The 16,053-nt window shown below is 39.2% G+C and overlaps 1 protein-coding gene across 1 annotated transcript; it reads right to left on the reverse strand.

The window, feature by feature from the left end:
- Positions 1-636: 636 nt before the first annotated feature.
- Positions 637-12,702, reverse strand: LOC311488427 (ras-related protein Rab-38). The gene is made up of 4 exons (XM_084545124.1): positions 12,112-12,702; positions 6,845-6,975; positions 4,393-4,542; positions 637-3,540 (listed from the first exon to the last, which is right to left on the reverse strand). Exons 1-4 carry the CDS (start codon positions 12,302-12,304, stop codon positions 3,337-3,339), a joined length of 678 nt encoding a protein of 225 aa, XP_084401250.1. The 5' UTR covers positions 12,305-12,702; the 3' UTR covers positions 637-3,336.
- Positions 12,703-16,053: the final 3,351 nt, after the last annotated feature.

Below are 16,053 nucleotides of genomic sequence, written 5' to 3' on the forward strand. Positions count from 1 at the left end.
CCACCGTTGCCTTTGTGCTTGCTCTGGGGTGGGTTCACACTCAAGCACCACTCAATAAATAAATCTGTACAAAAAAAGAAAAGGAAAGATAAAACCAAAAGAGTAGAAATCAGTTAAATTAAAGCTTAAAACCTGAGATGAGGAAGTGTTCTGTGCCTTGTGCTGCAGATCCAGTCAGTGGGAGTGATAAGGGGACGTGAGGCCGTGTTATATGAACTGTTCAGGACTCTGAGGGCCTCAGGGTAGAAACTGTTTGTGAAAACATTTGAAATATATCAGAAGGAAACTGCAGAATTAGACGCTGTCTCGCACAAACTACATTTCTAATTAAAGCACCAACCTTCTGAACTTCACTACCTGCTAGTTTAAAGCCCATTCAAGATTTGAAATCTTAATCAATAATATCTGAACAAGTTGGTGTCTTTGTTTACACATGCAAAGCGTTGATTCTAATGAGCACCTTGATGACATTTTGGCAATGCCCATCAAGGGACTAGTGTTGAAAATGTCTGTAATCTTGTGCCTAGCACATCAGACACGGCTTTGACAGTTGTCAACGCTCCTCTATATGTCCGCCTATACTTTCTATATAAAAATGAAAAATATAACAAAAAATAAACAAAAAATATCCTCTTAACCATGCTGTACTGACTACCTCTTAAAGAGCAAAGAATGACTCACGTGTCAGTCAGGCTTTCCATTTCCTGTCAGAGAACATGATTGTGAAAAAAATACTCCTCACCTCTCCATTAAAACACTTACACCCCCATCAAAGAGTGAAAGGGTGAGTGTGAGCTACATTATAGAACATTAGTCAGGCCGAGGGAGAAAAAATGGGCAGAACAAAAAGAACACACACCCTGCTTTCGACAGTCTCCCTGCAAAACAGCTGTATGAGAAATGACGAAACTAACAGAGACCAATGTAACAAAGGCACAGATAAATGGAAGTGACATTTATTCATATTTCATTCTTTCTGTTGTTCCCGTTTTAAAAGATGACGGACAAATTACGACTCCATGAAAGCTGATTTGATAATTAAAAAAAAAATAAAGCTGACAATTATCTGCTTACAAAACACTTTTACTTAAAATGATGTGCTTGCAAAGGCACAGAAATTAAAAAAGCCAGTATTAAATCAGACTGCAACTACCAATAAATATCACGCCTGTTAAAGATGGTGAAGCAGTTTCATGTGATGACTTGAAATTTTCCCACATAACCGTCTGTGTTGACAATCTGTCAGCAAACACATACTAATACAATAACCTACAGCAGTAACTCTGTACATGAAGAGCAATTTACATGACATTGATGTGAAAAACGTGTCCTGTGTGTGTGGAGAAAACAGAAAAGAGACAAGATTAAGAGTCACCATCCACAATGTGGGGTGCAATTTGACCTACATGTTATCACCAGCATGCTAACATGCTAACACTGATAACGCCAACATCTTGATATATCCAAAAATGGTGAAGAAAGGCAACTGGACTTGTAGAGTTTCTTGAAGATGTTTTGTCACTCATCCAACTAGCTTCTTCAGTTTTAAAGACCTAGTGAGGGGTCGGGGATTGAATCTTGATGTTTAGCATATGTGATGTTTGACACTCTCACCATTTCATTTAGCAAGTTAGCATGTAAACATTGCAAATTGTCACTGAAGACAAATACTGCATTCAAATAATGGCACTTGTGAACTTGTGGTTAAATAAGTGGTAACAAGTGGTAACATCAGCCTTCAGTTGTGTTGCTAGGCAACTGTTGCTGTCTGGAAGCCACCGAATAGGTCTAGCAAGCTAATGACCGTTCACAACCTCTTAACTGGAAATCTTTGGACAGGTCTGATCTGATGAATTGTGATGTGTTGGTTGACGTTTCTAGAAATGGCAATGGCCAGGTTGTTAGTTTGTTAGCTAACTGTTAGCCTCTGTGGTTTGCTGACTGTTTCCTAGCAGCAGTGTTCTGGCGGCGGATGTTACCAGTTACCAGCAATGTCTTCCCATGTCTTAACCACAAACTCACAAGTTCCACACAGCATCCATCTGAAGATAACAATAATTTAGGAGTTGCGAAGGCACAATAATAAGATGACTCACTAGCCACCTCCACCATTTCTGGAAATGTTAGCATCAGACCCTACCATAAATGTTCATTTATAAAGGTTGTGAATAATGAAAGGGCCGTTCATGGACTTTTCTTGTAAACACAGTTTCATCTTTTGAACATTTAGTGTTAAAATATTACAAATGATTGCACTTGAAGAAATGTTAAAGAAGCAGTATGTAATATTTCGGGGGACTGATAGCAGAAATAGAATAAAGTATTAATGATTAGGATTGCATTAGTGTTTCATTCCTATGAATCATACACAGTGGCTCATTTTTACCAATTCAGGAAAAATCTAAGAAGAGGGAATACCTGACAGGTGACGTTAAAGTTCTGACCGAAGCAAGACTGCCACAACACTAAGGAATATAAATGGGGTGTCGATTGAATGCAAACAATGCAAATTATTCCTCATTTTGAAACCACATTAAATATTTTTTAAACCAGTTGACACTGGCTAGCTGTCTTCTATGGTTTTTGCTTTTACTGAAACATTGTTATGTTTCTTGGCACATACTTTCAGTGGGAATATGTGTTGTATCTCATCCTCATGTGTTTTTATATGCCTGCATGATATTAGAACAATGTAAATAAAATCAGGACTAGATCATGAAAACCTTAACAGCGCCACTTGTGGCCAAAAACTTTTAAGAGTGCCTTTAAGTACTGTCCTTTTTGAATGAACTGAAACCGTAGCGTTAACATTATGTTTTGTTTTTCACTGATACAACCAAACCATCTGAAACAGGGGTTGGTTTTCTACCATCTGCTCCAACAAAAGAATCCAGCAAACAACAAACACATCTTCAAAAGACAGTGAACTTTCAAATACTGCAGTACCTTCAATAAATCTCTTTCATTATCTTTCGGAAAAGGTTTATTTTTTGTCTTTCAAAACCATAAACTACTGTATATACTATCACAGATTTGATTTTTGTGATGACAGAACACGCTTTCCGATTGTTTTTCTCGTAAAAGTAATTTCCTTATTTGTTGTTTTATAAAAATACGATTTTTCTGAAACCTCCTTCAGACTTTCCTTATTTTGAAATAAAAACAGGTTTCCATCAAATTATCTGAAGCAAAGCAGAGAAGTCAGAGATAGAAAAGTGATGGAGGAAGAAAATAATTCAACTTTTAAGTTATATCCTGTTAAATGTTAAACAAAGTATTCTCCACCGTCCTCTCCATCTCTGTCTCTCGGTTCAGACTCGTCCCTGTCTCCGGGCCTCAGTCTCTGTGTCTCTGTTTAAACGAGGAGCATCCTGAACATCCACCAAGTCCCTTCTCCTTCGCATTGTAGTCGAATTGAGGCAGGACAAGGACGGTGCCGTCCGGTTCGCTCTTGGCAGCGTCGCTCAAACCTCTCTCCTCCTCCGCAGACATGATGCTTTTCACCAAACATGTCATGGCGGCGTCGACGTTGGTGTTGTCCTGGAGACAAAAAGAAAAGTTCAGGGGCTGGAGAAAGATGATGGAGGAAACTGTGAACGCAACGTTGGTCTATCTAAGCATTATCAGGTTGTTGTTGTAAAAATGAAGGTGGGACAATCCTCAACAACATTTGTTAGAGCTCAGTCCAACCTGGAGGTTTGTTTCTGGGTTCTTTGAAGGAGGACATAAAAGCCAAGACGTGAGATTGAGTGTGCAAAGGTTTTTCATGGCGAACTATGCCAAGCTTTGTCTCCAACCTCCTGTTTCAAATGTAGACTAATTGAATAAGTAGATAAAAATAAATCTAATCATCCAAATAGAATACGTCTCTTTAACCTATCTAAGGCTCTCAACAAATGTACAAGTTTAATAAATACTAAGCTTTTCTTTTTTTAGCAGAAGCAATTAAACGTGTTACAGTATGTCAGCAGCGACGAGAGCCTTTGACATCTTCATTACCCATACTACATGGCATTTAACTTGACACTTACTTGAGCCATGTTCGTCCCTAATTACAGCCCAGAGGGAGACTTGTTTCTTTTTATGTTACTGAGCCTGATTTTCTTTCCACTTCTGTGTAGACGAATTTCTAAATTCAATGAATTCAGCAGGCCAGAGAAAGGCTCTTCTAAGAAAGCTAGGACTAAAAATGTTGCAGTACTTAATCAAACAGGTGTCGGGTGAAGCTTTAAAAGTGACGTCAAAACAACTGGAAGAAAGAGCAGCTAATTAAAAAAGCCTGTCAGACAGAAAGTTAATTAAGAATGCACTGAGAAAACATGCAGCAGCTGCTGTTTACAGAGAATATCGGTGTACACAATTAGAAAGAAACAGAAGATAACAACGCCTTGCCTTGGCTGAGGTTTCGTACCAGCCGACAAAACCATACTCCTGGGAGAAGTTCTCCAGTTTGGGCAGTTTGGGGCACAGGCCTTGACGACGTTGGTCACACTTGTTGGCTAAAAGGACAGCTGGAACTGGCCTCCCGTTGCTCAGGGCGACCTGACGAAACCCAGGATAAGACCAATAAAGACATGCAATTGAACACTGTAATAAATAGTACACCATGACAGGTCAAAGAGGCTGCTTCAACAAATGTAGTCTTGTTTTTACCAAGAACATAACTGATGCAGTTCATTCACTGTAATTATAATATTATATGTTGCAACATTTTTTATGGGCTGACTGTATGGCCACTGTTTTTTTCTTAATATTAAATCTATTATTTTCTTTCTTTACTCATATTTTGCTATGAATCATGTTGCATCCACAACCCTTGAATACAAACCATCCCATTAAGCTAACCAATAACAAAATTGCTGTTCAGAAGCTGAAACATTAATGGAAATTAATGTAAAACTCAGTTTAGTTGGCCAGTCTTAGAATGGTATTGTTTTCGTTCACTCCGTTAGCACCAAATAGCAGACAGACACAGTTAGCATTCCATCTAGCAAACATAGAGAATCGTTTAGAAGCTGGTAGGGACCAAAATGTGAGCTAAAAGAGTTGCTCTTTAATTGATGTTTCTTTCCCACATTATATGGTGGAACTAACTATGTTCCACAATGACTCTTGGATACTTGAATATTTCAGAATATAAAAAATAAGTAAAATTTGCTTAACTATCCGATCTTTAAATTTTCTGTTCTGATTTATTCTCCCTGCTCCATAGACAGTGTAAAGATGGACAATGGAACAGCTCCTCGAAAGTGAAAATAAAGCAAGTAGAGCGCCCCCTGGTGACTGGCTGCAGTATAGGTCATAAGCTCCACCCCCTCCATGTTAGTGGATGGGACTTGGGCCAAACTAAAACACTAAAGTACACGTCAAAATTATATTTTTAAGGTAGTTAATATATACTGATATATACTAGAGTGTTCATTTTTCTGATAAGTTTTGTTTTAGTTTGTTATTTCATGCCATGAAACAGGATGGGACATCATGATGTCTACAAGTTGCCATACCAACTGCTCCATGAGAGTTGGAAGAAATAAAATAAGTACAGTGTATAATCCAACATTTCTTTGTAACTGGTGGAGGTAGAGCAGAGCATAGTATTAATCAAATGAATCTGGAGTTCGTAGTGTGGGCAGGTCATTGGTAACGCGGCTCCACTCATGAACTGTACTGCACAGACTCTGACTCCAAACTTGCAAGATGGCGCCGCCAGTATCCCCGGGAAACTAGCGTCAGTTTGACCAGTGGAAGGGAGTGGGGACGGGTTGCCCGTATTTACATACAGTCTATGTCCTGCTCTCATAACATTGTTTAGCAATGACACTCTTGTAGAATTTGTTTAACACCAAATAGCAGACAGACAGTGTTAGCATTTATCTAGCAAAACTTAATAAAGCCTTTAGAAGACCAAAATTGGGCCTAAATGGGGTTTTGGGCAGAAATACGCGATGGGTGCTCTTTAATGGCTGTTTAAAAGCACAACTGTTTTGTTGCTACTCATATTTTGGTTTGAACTTCACTGCATCAGTGACTCTTGAATACAGACTATCCCATGAACCTAACCAACAGCAAATGCACTGTGCAGAAGCTGAAATATAAATGAAAGCAAGATGTAAACTCTGTTACGCTCTCTTTTATTTATATATGTTTTTACAATTCTGGTTCACTCTCAATGCTCTCGTATAATTTATTTAGTACCAAATAGCAGACAGACAAAGTTAGGAAACTAAGAAATATACTGAAGAGTTTAGAACCTGGTAGAGACAAAAATAGCAAAGAAGAGCCGAATTTTGGCCAAAAACATACAGATATTGCTTTTTAATGCCTCTGTAAATACACAAATTGTTTCTGTCGCCCCCAAGTGGATAACATAAGTCACTGCAGATTTAAACATGAACATAACCCACATACTGATCGAGTTATTCATTTTTAAACTTTATATTACATCTCACAATCTTGTAAAACTTGTTTGCTTTCTTCATGACAAACCTGGAAAAGAGAAGAGTCTTTTTTGGCTTTAAAACGTTTAAATCTCATATGTTAATGGCTGCTGCATAAAAGATTTTGCTTTAAGAGCCTATAAACTACAGTAAGCTCATGTGAAGTTACTAAGATATTAATCATATATCATATATATATGTTATTAATCTAACTTTTACCATTTGATAGTGAGTGTAGAAACATTGTAAGGGTGAAATATGCAAACAATGCAACATCCTGTACTAACTTCCAAGTTTGCTAAAAAAATATAGATCAATATTTGTCTTTCAACTTCTTTTCACTCCTCTTATCTTGTTCTGCCTCATTCCTTCCCTTCCTCCTGCCTTAACTCATCCTTCACATTTACCTTCGAGTCAAGGTCTCCTTTCCACTTAAGGACGGCCTGAAACGTAGACAGCCTGGTCATGTCGAAGACAACCAGCGCCCCCACCGCCTCTCGGTAGTAAACGCGGGTCATGTTGCCATAGCGTTCCTGCCCTTTAAAGAAAAAGCGGAAGACAAAATCAAGGACAGCTATTTTTCTGTAGAGCTTTTAAACAAACACCATGAGATCTGATTAAGATTTAATTATCAGACTCTAATGTGAACTACAGAACTACAAAGAAGCATGAAAGGTTTCAGTTTCCAAAACCCTTTCCAGGAAGTCACATGTTGATACTCTGTGGTTTGCGCTAGCTTAAAGTCAAGTTAAGCTTCATTACAGACAAACCTAAACTAGAGGCAAAGGCATCTTCTCACAACATGAAATAAACTTCTGTTTATATTTTTTTCTCATTTGATCATTAATGCAGTAGCTGCTTCTCATTTTATTTCAAGTGACCGATCAATTAATCAGCTGACAACTGCAATCTTTATTTTCTGTGTCTGTCAGTAAGCTATCTACTGTTTCATAATACGCTTAACGACATTTTGAATTCATTCGGTTTTGAATTGAGCGTTTGATCCAGAGATTCGTTTTCTAGGGCGTATTTTGTTTGCTGCTGATGTTCTTACTGACTTTTAAAATCTCATAAACAAAGTGAGATGAAATTTCGTTTAACCTCAGCCGAGTTCATGCTCAAAAATACATCTTGTGTTGCATGTAAGTGTGCGTGACCATTCGTGTGTGTGTGTCTGTGTATAACTGAATATATGAATACGTCTCTATCCTGGTGACTAACTTACTCCACATGATCCTAATATAGAGGTGAATCAGCATCTGACTGACACACACACACACACACACACACACACACACAGCTTACGAGTTACGTAGAAAGACAAACAGCTGATACGAAGAAACTGGGCTTACGTCCCCAAGCGTCCCCAACAAACAAGCTGTCTGAGAGTTGTCCAAACTACAAATGCTATCATTGTCTTTTCAGGAGAGAAAGAGCCTCTTTCTCCACAGTATCTGATGAGGGCTATCAGTGCCAGGACAGAAATCAACACCAGCACTGACCAGTCTGCTCTCAGAATGTAAAATGTCAGTCCTGACTTCCCTATCCACGCAAGATTTGCGACAGTTTTTATGGAGACATACATTGTCTGCGCTTCGAATAATCCTAAATGCGTATCGCCTTTAGTTAATCAACAATTTGACATTTGAGGAAATGTGTTTAGATGCTTTCTTGCTGATAAAAGTTAAATGTGAAGCTACAGCTTAGCTTATTTTAGCTTGGCATAAATGGTGCCTTCAAATCGGCCTCTGTTTAATGTGTTCAAAAGAACATGTGAACCACGCCCTCTCCGGCATTCGAAAAGTTTTCAGTGGAAGTTCTCAGTGAGGTCAGCGTTTATGAGTGATGTGCTTGCTGACGCTTTTTAAAATTGGCGGCGGTGGATTGGAAGCATTCATTCATTCATTCATCTTCTGTAACCGCTTATTCCTGTTAAGGGTCGCGGGGTCTGCTGGAGCCTATCCCAGCTGTCATCGGGCGAAAGGCGGGGTACGCGCTGGACAGGTCGCCAGTCCATCGCAGGGCTAACACAGAGAGACAGACAACCATTCACACTCACACTCACACCTACGGCCAATTTAGAATCACCAATGAACCTAACCAGCATGTCTTTGGATGGTGGGAGGAAGCTGGAGTACCTGGAGAGAACCCACGCAGACACAGGGAGAACATGCAAACTCCACACAGCCAGTCGGCCCATGAATTTGAACCCGGGACCTTCTCGCTGTGAGGCATCAGTGCTAACCACCTCGCCACTGTGCCGCCCGGATTGGAAGCAAATTTACTGAAATATGTTGTGATCTGCCTGTTGAGCATTTTCTTTTGTAATTTTATAACGTGTCTGAGGAAAATGTTGACATTCCCAATGGTCTTGTTTTCTTCCTTGTGCCTTTGTAAGTCCTAGAGTAATACTTGAGCACTTTAGCAATACTTGAAAAGCGTCTCTCCGACAGTGTAGCTAGCCAAGCTTGGCTATTTTGTTGTTCATAGTTTGAACACATGATTAATTATTTGGTTGTCATCCTGCTAAACTCTTAGCCTTAGTGACTTCTGGACTCCCAGGTGGCCTCCCAAGTGGCCACAGTTGCCTCTTGCCATTTGAACACCTAATATTTTGTGTGCACGACTTCCCATGTTGTAACCACAAGCTCATGAGATCCATCTGAAGGCAGAAAGGACAGCAAGCCCGACTGTGTCCAAAGCTAATAAACATTTTGATTAACACAACTGTTAACTGCTAGTAAAGGGGTATTTTCAGGAGCCTTGTTGTAAAAAATTAACATTACAGGTGATATTTGGAGGATTTGTTACTTGTGAGAAGCGCTAACTTAGCTGTTCCCCTGTTTTCAGTCTTTATGCTAAATTAAGCTAAGCTAACTGACTACTAGTTGAAGCCCACTTTTTACTGTACATGACATGAGTGGGACAAACCTTCATGTCTAATTCATAGCTAACACTTGATATCCTGTTTACAATGTTTGCCTCACATATGGCTAGCTGATTTTTTTTATCCTTTATGCTAAGCTAAGCTAACCCAATTGATAGGTTAAGGTGCACACTGATATTTAGATACCTGTTTCTGTTAGTATAATAGGCCACATGGTTCAAACATTTAAATAGTATAGTATGGTATAGTTACTCACAACAAGCCAACAGTCAGTACACAACTTCCACTGGAAATCTGCTAACTGAACTCTGAATTAAGGTGTTATAACTTGACAAATGTCTTGAACAGAATATAAATGATCAGATTGCACAGACAGAATTTTACCATAAAATGACTTTACTCTTTTGTTTTTTCTTCCAGTATTGACATGCCAAAAGCTCTCTCGTATTAAAAGTTTTAAAATATCCGGATAATCTTCAACACCAGTAACGCCACTAGCTCTGGTAATCTGGTCTAAAGTCCACCTGGATTAACAGCCACAGCCAGACATCTTTATGCAAATGACAGCACTAATCAGCTATGACTCAACGCCTAGAACACAGTGAGGCTGGAAAACTAGTATGTTTGCATGGATCTTAATATCTGCAATAAGATAGATACAAACACACTGCATATACAGAATGTCTTTATATTTCTAGTTCTTTCTCTCTATATTGTTTCAGAGTATTGTTATTTTTTGTATATATTTTTCAAAATTTTGTATTTGTGTTTTTTTTTTTTGGTAACCTTTTCCCTGTCAAAGTTGTCACTTTTTTCTGTATATATATATTTTTTGCCAAATTCCATGCTACTGTGACAAAGAAATTTCCCATACGTGGGATTAATAAACACGTCTTATCTTATCTTATCTTAAAGAGTTTGTCTTTTGTGCACATGTTTGCAGAAATGGTGACATGGCAAAACAACACTTTTTTTTCTTTTTTTTGGCGGTTACTTCTCGTAATATGCATCATCATTGTTGGATGTGTCAGCAAGATGCAGCCAGCAAGTGTGAAAATGCACATTACAGTTTGTGTATTGGCTGCATTGCACTTGGATAGTACAATGTTGTCAGTTAGCGGCTGACAAAAGCTACAAGTTTAACCACATGTTTTCTGCAAAACATCCAAATGGACAAAAATATATATACATTTTTACATTTTAAAACATAATACATTGCATAGCTATATTCATTCATTCATTCATTCATCTTCTGTACCCGCTTATTCCTGTCAAGGGTCGCGGGGTCTGCTGGAGCCTATCCCAGCTGTCATCGGGCGAGAGGTGGGGTACACCCTGGACAGGTCTCCAGTCTATCGCAGGGCTTGCATAGCTACAATCATATTTATTACTAGAGCAATGGTGGAGTGTCACTAGCATATTCAGGTACTTGTATTTGACTTGAGTATTTCCAAATTGTACTTCTGCTTTTAGAAGGAAGTTACTCCACTACGTTTACCCAATACCATGCAAAGTAAACTCCACCTTGACTAGCTAAAACATGAAAATGCTACTTAATTATTTATAGTCACAATTAAAATAAGAGATATCATTCGATATTATGGGGTACACGTTGCCGAAAATACTCCTGTACTTTCCCTGAGGTGACATTCTTCTTCTTCTTCTAACGTGTAAACGTGGGTACATGTTTCTATTGTTGTATTTTTACTTTAATTTAAATAAAAGGTATCTGTTAAGATCTATTTTGGCATTTAGATCATTTAAAGTGAATATATTTAGCCTATAGTCGAGCATATCTAAAAAAGGCAACTGGACTTGTTTGAGATTTCTTAAAAACGTTTTAGCTTCTTCAGTTCTAAAGGACTGGTGGGGGGTTTCTATTTGGATAATCCAGCAATCCAATACTCACCTGAATTAGAGGACGATGTTCAGATTAATCTGGGTCGTGCCCTCTAGTTCAGGATTAGTGATCCTCTTATGAGATATGTCACCAAGATCATAAAGAAACCTAAATAAATCCTAATTTTCTTGAATTAGGACAGTCTAAATTTAGAATTAACTCGTCCAATAAACAATATTTCATTGCACAGGATTGTGATCTGAAACGGATGATGCTCTGTTGCATGTTTTCGTTAAGTAAGAGTTTTAACACAGCAAAGAAATATTAGAATAGACAGGACCAAATGTTGAATTGTATTATCAGTATTATCAGCTAAATTTGGTGCAGAGTAGAGCATTCAGAATAACACATGCATGGGCTGTATGTATTGATGCCTTTGTGTGGAAGCGTCACTGTGATGCTGCAGCATGGTAAAGGATCTTAACTGAGGCATTTAGGTCAATAGGGCAACAGTTGCCCCTTTTTTCAGCTTTGTTTTGTGGATACACCATTACCTGGATGACTGGGGTATCTTAGTCTCTATTAAGCAGAGAGAGCACAGTGCAATATTTCCATTGAAAATTAGCACCGGAATAGAAATAATCAAGTCAAATGACCTCCAGATTGTTCTAAAATGCATTCATTCATTTATTTGGTTAGTATTCCATCACTGCCTTTTGTGTTTTGACTTGCAAGTCAAGACATTTTGTACTAAAGTTTTATTTTACTCCAAATTCTGTCTTGTTTATGCCCCCTGTCAGATTCCACATTGTTGTATTATCACCATAACTCTTTACTGCCTCTGTCTATTTCTGCAGATAAGGCTCAGCAGGAACTACTCTTTACGTACAGTTGGGTTATCTGGCTCATATCACAATCAATACGCAATCAGGCACAATTTTACGCACCGGCGATGTCCCACAGCTGCAGGCGCACCACCGTCTTGTGATCCCAGTTGAGCACTTTGAGGGCGAAGTCCACCCCGATGGTGGCGCGGTAGTGCTGGGAGAAGACCTGGTGGACGTAGCGCTTTATGATGGACGTTTTCCCCACTCCCAGGTCTCCGATGACCAAAACCTTGAGCAGGCGCTCGTGCTGCATTATTCCTGCGGCTGTCAGAGCGCGCGTTAAAAAAAGAAAAAGAAAAAGGGATGGCACGGTGATGTCTCCAATTATTGGTTCCGCATGAAGCGCAGCTACAGGATGCGGAGGAGTTTTACCAGACCTGAGCTCATGTACAAGCTGGCAGCTGAGAAGTAGAGTAATACTTGGGAATATCGAGATTTCAAGGCATATTTTGCATAAATATAAAGGGCACTTTGTAAGAGATAACCCTAATAACTTTGCAGAAGTTTGAATCTTAGTGTTAAATTTTGATACAGTTCTTTAAATGATGCAAAAGGAGTTCTCAAAGAAACAGTAGGCCTATGTTATGTTAGATTAGAATCCTCAGTAGTGCGTCAGCTCCGTACAATTTTTGTCCTGCGCAAAGTTTAAAAGTCTAAAAAAAAAAGAGACTTGCCGGATGTAAAACGTTGTCGTGGCAGTGTTAAAAAAAAAAAAAAAAAAAAAAAAAAGAAGCAGAAAAACCCGACGTGCCGTTATCAGTTTACCCTGCGGTTTGTGTGCGCTGCTGCTCCTGCCGTTTGGTCGTTTGGTCCGCTGCCATGTCCCCAGAGAAGAAACTGCGGTGAGAAGTCTGTCAGCAGTTTGAACAGGAGCTGTCTGTCCGGACGGTGCGGACGACCACGCCCCCGTACTGTCAGTGTCGATGTGTGTGCTTGTGAGTATGCGAGTATGTGTGTTTGTTCTTGTTTCAACTACATTGTGAGGGCCATAATCTTACTGAGTACTAACGCCAGCTCCTTTGGGGCCCCAAAACGTTTTGAGTTTTTCAACCTGTTAAGACTTGGTTTTAGTGTAAATGTTACATTAGGGTAAGGCAGCTAGTTAAGATGCCTAGAGTAAGGGGACAGGGAATACATAGTTAATGGAACATAGACTGCAGAAAAATCTCCATCGCCTATCTCCCCTTCCTCCCACTGGTCAAATTATAGACTGGACAATGTGTCCTCACTTCCTTGCACTGGCCAAACTAACAAAATTTTCACAGCGATATGGCACTACTACGCTTCCGCTAGACTCACTTGCCTTTTTGTTTAATTAATACTGCGCTGTACTCTACCTCCAGCAATTACAAAGAAATGTTGGATTAGACTGCACATATTTATTTAATTATTTTTTCCAATTCTCATGGTCCTACGGGAGAGCTTCACAGAGCGGTTGGCATGACAACTTGTAGCCTTCACAAAGTCACGTCCTGTTTCTATATTGTCAAAAAAATAACTAAAACGAAACTTCCCCGAAAAATGGATACTTGAATATGCATCAGTATTATATTAACTACTTAAAATGACTGATACCATCTTTGAAAAATAATTATCTGATGTGTACTTTTGTGTTTTAATTTGGCCTAAATCCCCTCCACTAACATGGAGGGGGTGGAGCTTATGACCTATACTGCAGCCAGTCACCAGGGGGAGCTCTACTTGCTTTGCCTTCACTTTTGAGGAGCAGCTCTGCTGTCCATCGTCATACTGTCTATTTGTCAAATTTACGCTAAAATTTGGGGGAAATGGGCGGCACCATCTTTTGAGTTAGGAGCCAGAGTATGTGCAGTACTATTCAAGAGTGAAGCTGCATTACTGATGACTTGTCCACACTGCCTCTAGACTCAAGATTTTGTATTTGCTCTACCTGCGTCAGTTACAAAGAAATGTTGAATTATACACTGCACTTCTTTTTTTTTCTAATTAAATACTATCAAGGATCCAGACTCCAATTGCAGACTTTTGTCCCCACAGGGCTTATGTTTGGAGTGTTGTTTTAGCTAGTTAGTTAATTACATTAATTCACTTACAAATTCACAAAACAAAAATTTGACTCACCGAAAACACTGCAAAGATCCCTCAGATCCCTAATGTCGGTTTGCACAGTTTACAGCACAACTACTGGTTTGGTAGGTTTCAGACAAACCTACACAAGTAGTATATTGGTTGACAAATCATCAGCAATCCAGTACAGGAGTTTTAATACAACATATTTTAAGACTATGTACTGTAAAAGACATCATAAATTAGACAACTGTGTAATCTCATGAAATTAAAAAACACTATAAACCATAAAACTTGGTTTGTGGTTGCTAGTTAAGATGAGAAGTTAAATGTCAGCGTCAATAGTCGTCACATTAATCCACGAATGGAATTAACAGTGCACCAGACTATCTATTGCAGCTAGATACTGTCATTTAGCCACAGCATCATCATGGAGCTAATGACAAAGTATTAGTTTGCATTGTTTGCAAATAATATTGGGTTAGAGGCATACTGACTTCAGACAAACTACCCAGAAGTCAGGTCAATGAGTCAGTGTATTGACCCAACAGAATAAGCAGTAACAGTTATAGTTATAGTTCAGTCTATATATTCAGAAACTGTGGACAAAGCAATGTCTCCAACAGCCAAACATTGTCTGAGAGCTGGCAGTTGGCTTGGTGTGTCATGGCCCTTGGCTATCTTCATGTTTTCTGACTGTTGGTGTAATTCCAGACTGACTCCATGATATTTACATATTTACAGCAGGACCCTTAACAGGATGTCACACCCTTTTATCTCACCGTCTCATAGACCATTCAATATTTCATTCATATTTGCATATAGTTTCTGGATGGTAACATATTAGTTTTAACTATTTACAAACATATTATCACATTATAATTATGGTTTAAATTATTTTGGACAAAAAATATTTCTAAATATTAAAAGATTTGTCAGTTTTTGGTGACCCATCGACATGTGCATGGAAGAGGGGGAGACAAACAGGATTTCCTGGATATGTGAAGTCGTAAAGTATTTGTAGTTTCAAAGTAAAAGACACAGTTTCACATTTAAACAGTAAAAGCATGGACGTATGTATGCACGCGAGCTATGTTTGCTGTAAAAACTGCAACTCCCAACATGCTGCAGCGCGTTCAAAGGCTCTTCCGTGACTGCGCACTGGCGTATGAGTGCATGGGCGGTGCAGAGTGCGGCTTCCTTCTACAAAGACATAAACATTTCCAATAGAGACAACATATATATATATATATATTATTTCTTTAAAAATTAAGGATTGTAAAATTTATTAAAGTATCGATTTTCTGTTTCTGTCAAATACATTTTTTTATTATATGGGGAAGCATTTTTCTTCTATGACGACGTCAGTTCAAACAAAATAGTTTGTTTAGTTTCTTTTAGTCTGTGGCGTATTGTTGTTTTTATATATCTAATAGAATAATAGATATTAGACACATTAATTGTTTCCTGTGTCCCTCTTGTAAAATCTGTTCTCCACTGTTCCCGTTCGCCTTGCGCCTCTGCACGCTGCTTTACGGTAGTGGTACTGATGCGGGATGAGTCAGGCTATATGATGCTGCTGCTACTGCTGCCATTTCATCAGCAGCGAAAACCTACAAACACTCAGCAAACACAGAAATGATACCGCGGGATTCCCCTCTGACAGCGAGCATCCTCCCGTCGTAGACACCCGGCGCTTCTCGTGGAGTGGAAAGAGAAAGAGAGGCTTTGTCTATTCGTGGCTCCGTGAAAGCACAAGATCCGTTTTTTATTGCACCTGCTCTGGATGCGTTTTTTTTTTTTTTCTCTCCCTTCCTTTGAGCTCTCGATCGGGCCCTGACTTTAACAAGGAAACCAGCCCTGACTCCAGGGCCTGCTGTACACCAGCCTCTGTCGTCGAGGCAAACATCGACTCCCCGAGGCTTTGGCACCGTGTCCGTCATTTTCGCTGCGCCC

This window comes from Chelon labrosus, assembly GCF_963514085.1.
Source record: "Chelon labrosus genome assembly, chromosome: 1".
In the NCBI taxonomy this organism is placed as follows: Eukaryota; Metazoa; Chordata; class Actinopteri; order Mugiliformes; family Mugilidae; genus Chelon; species Chelon labrosus.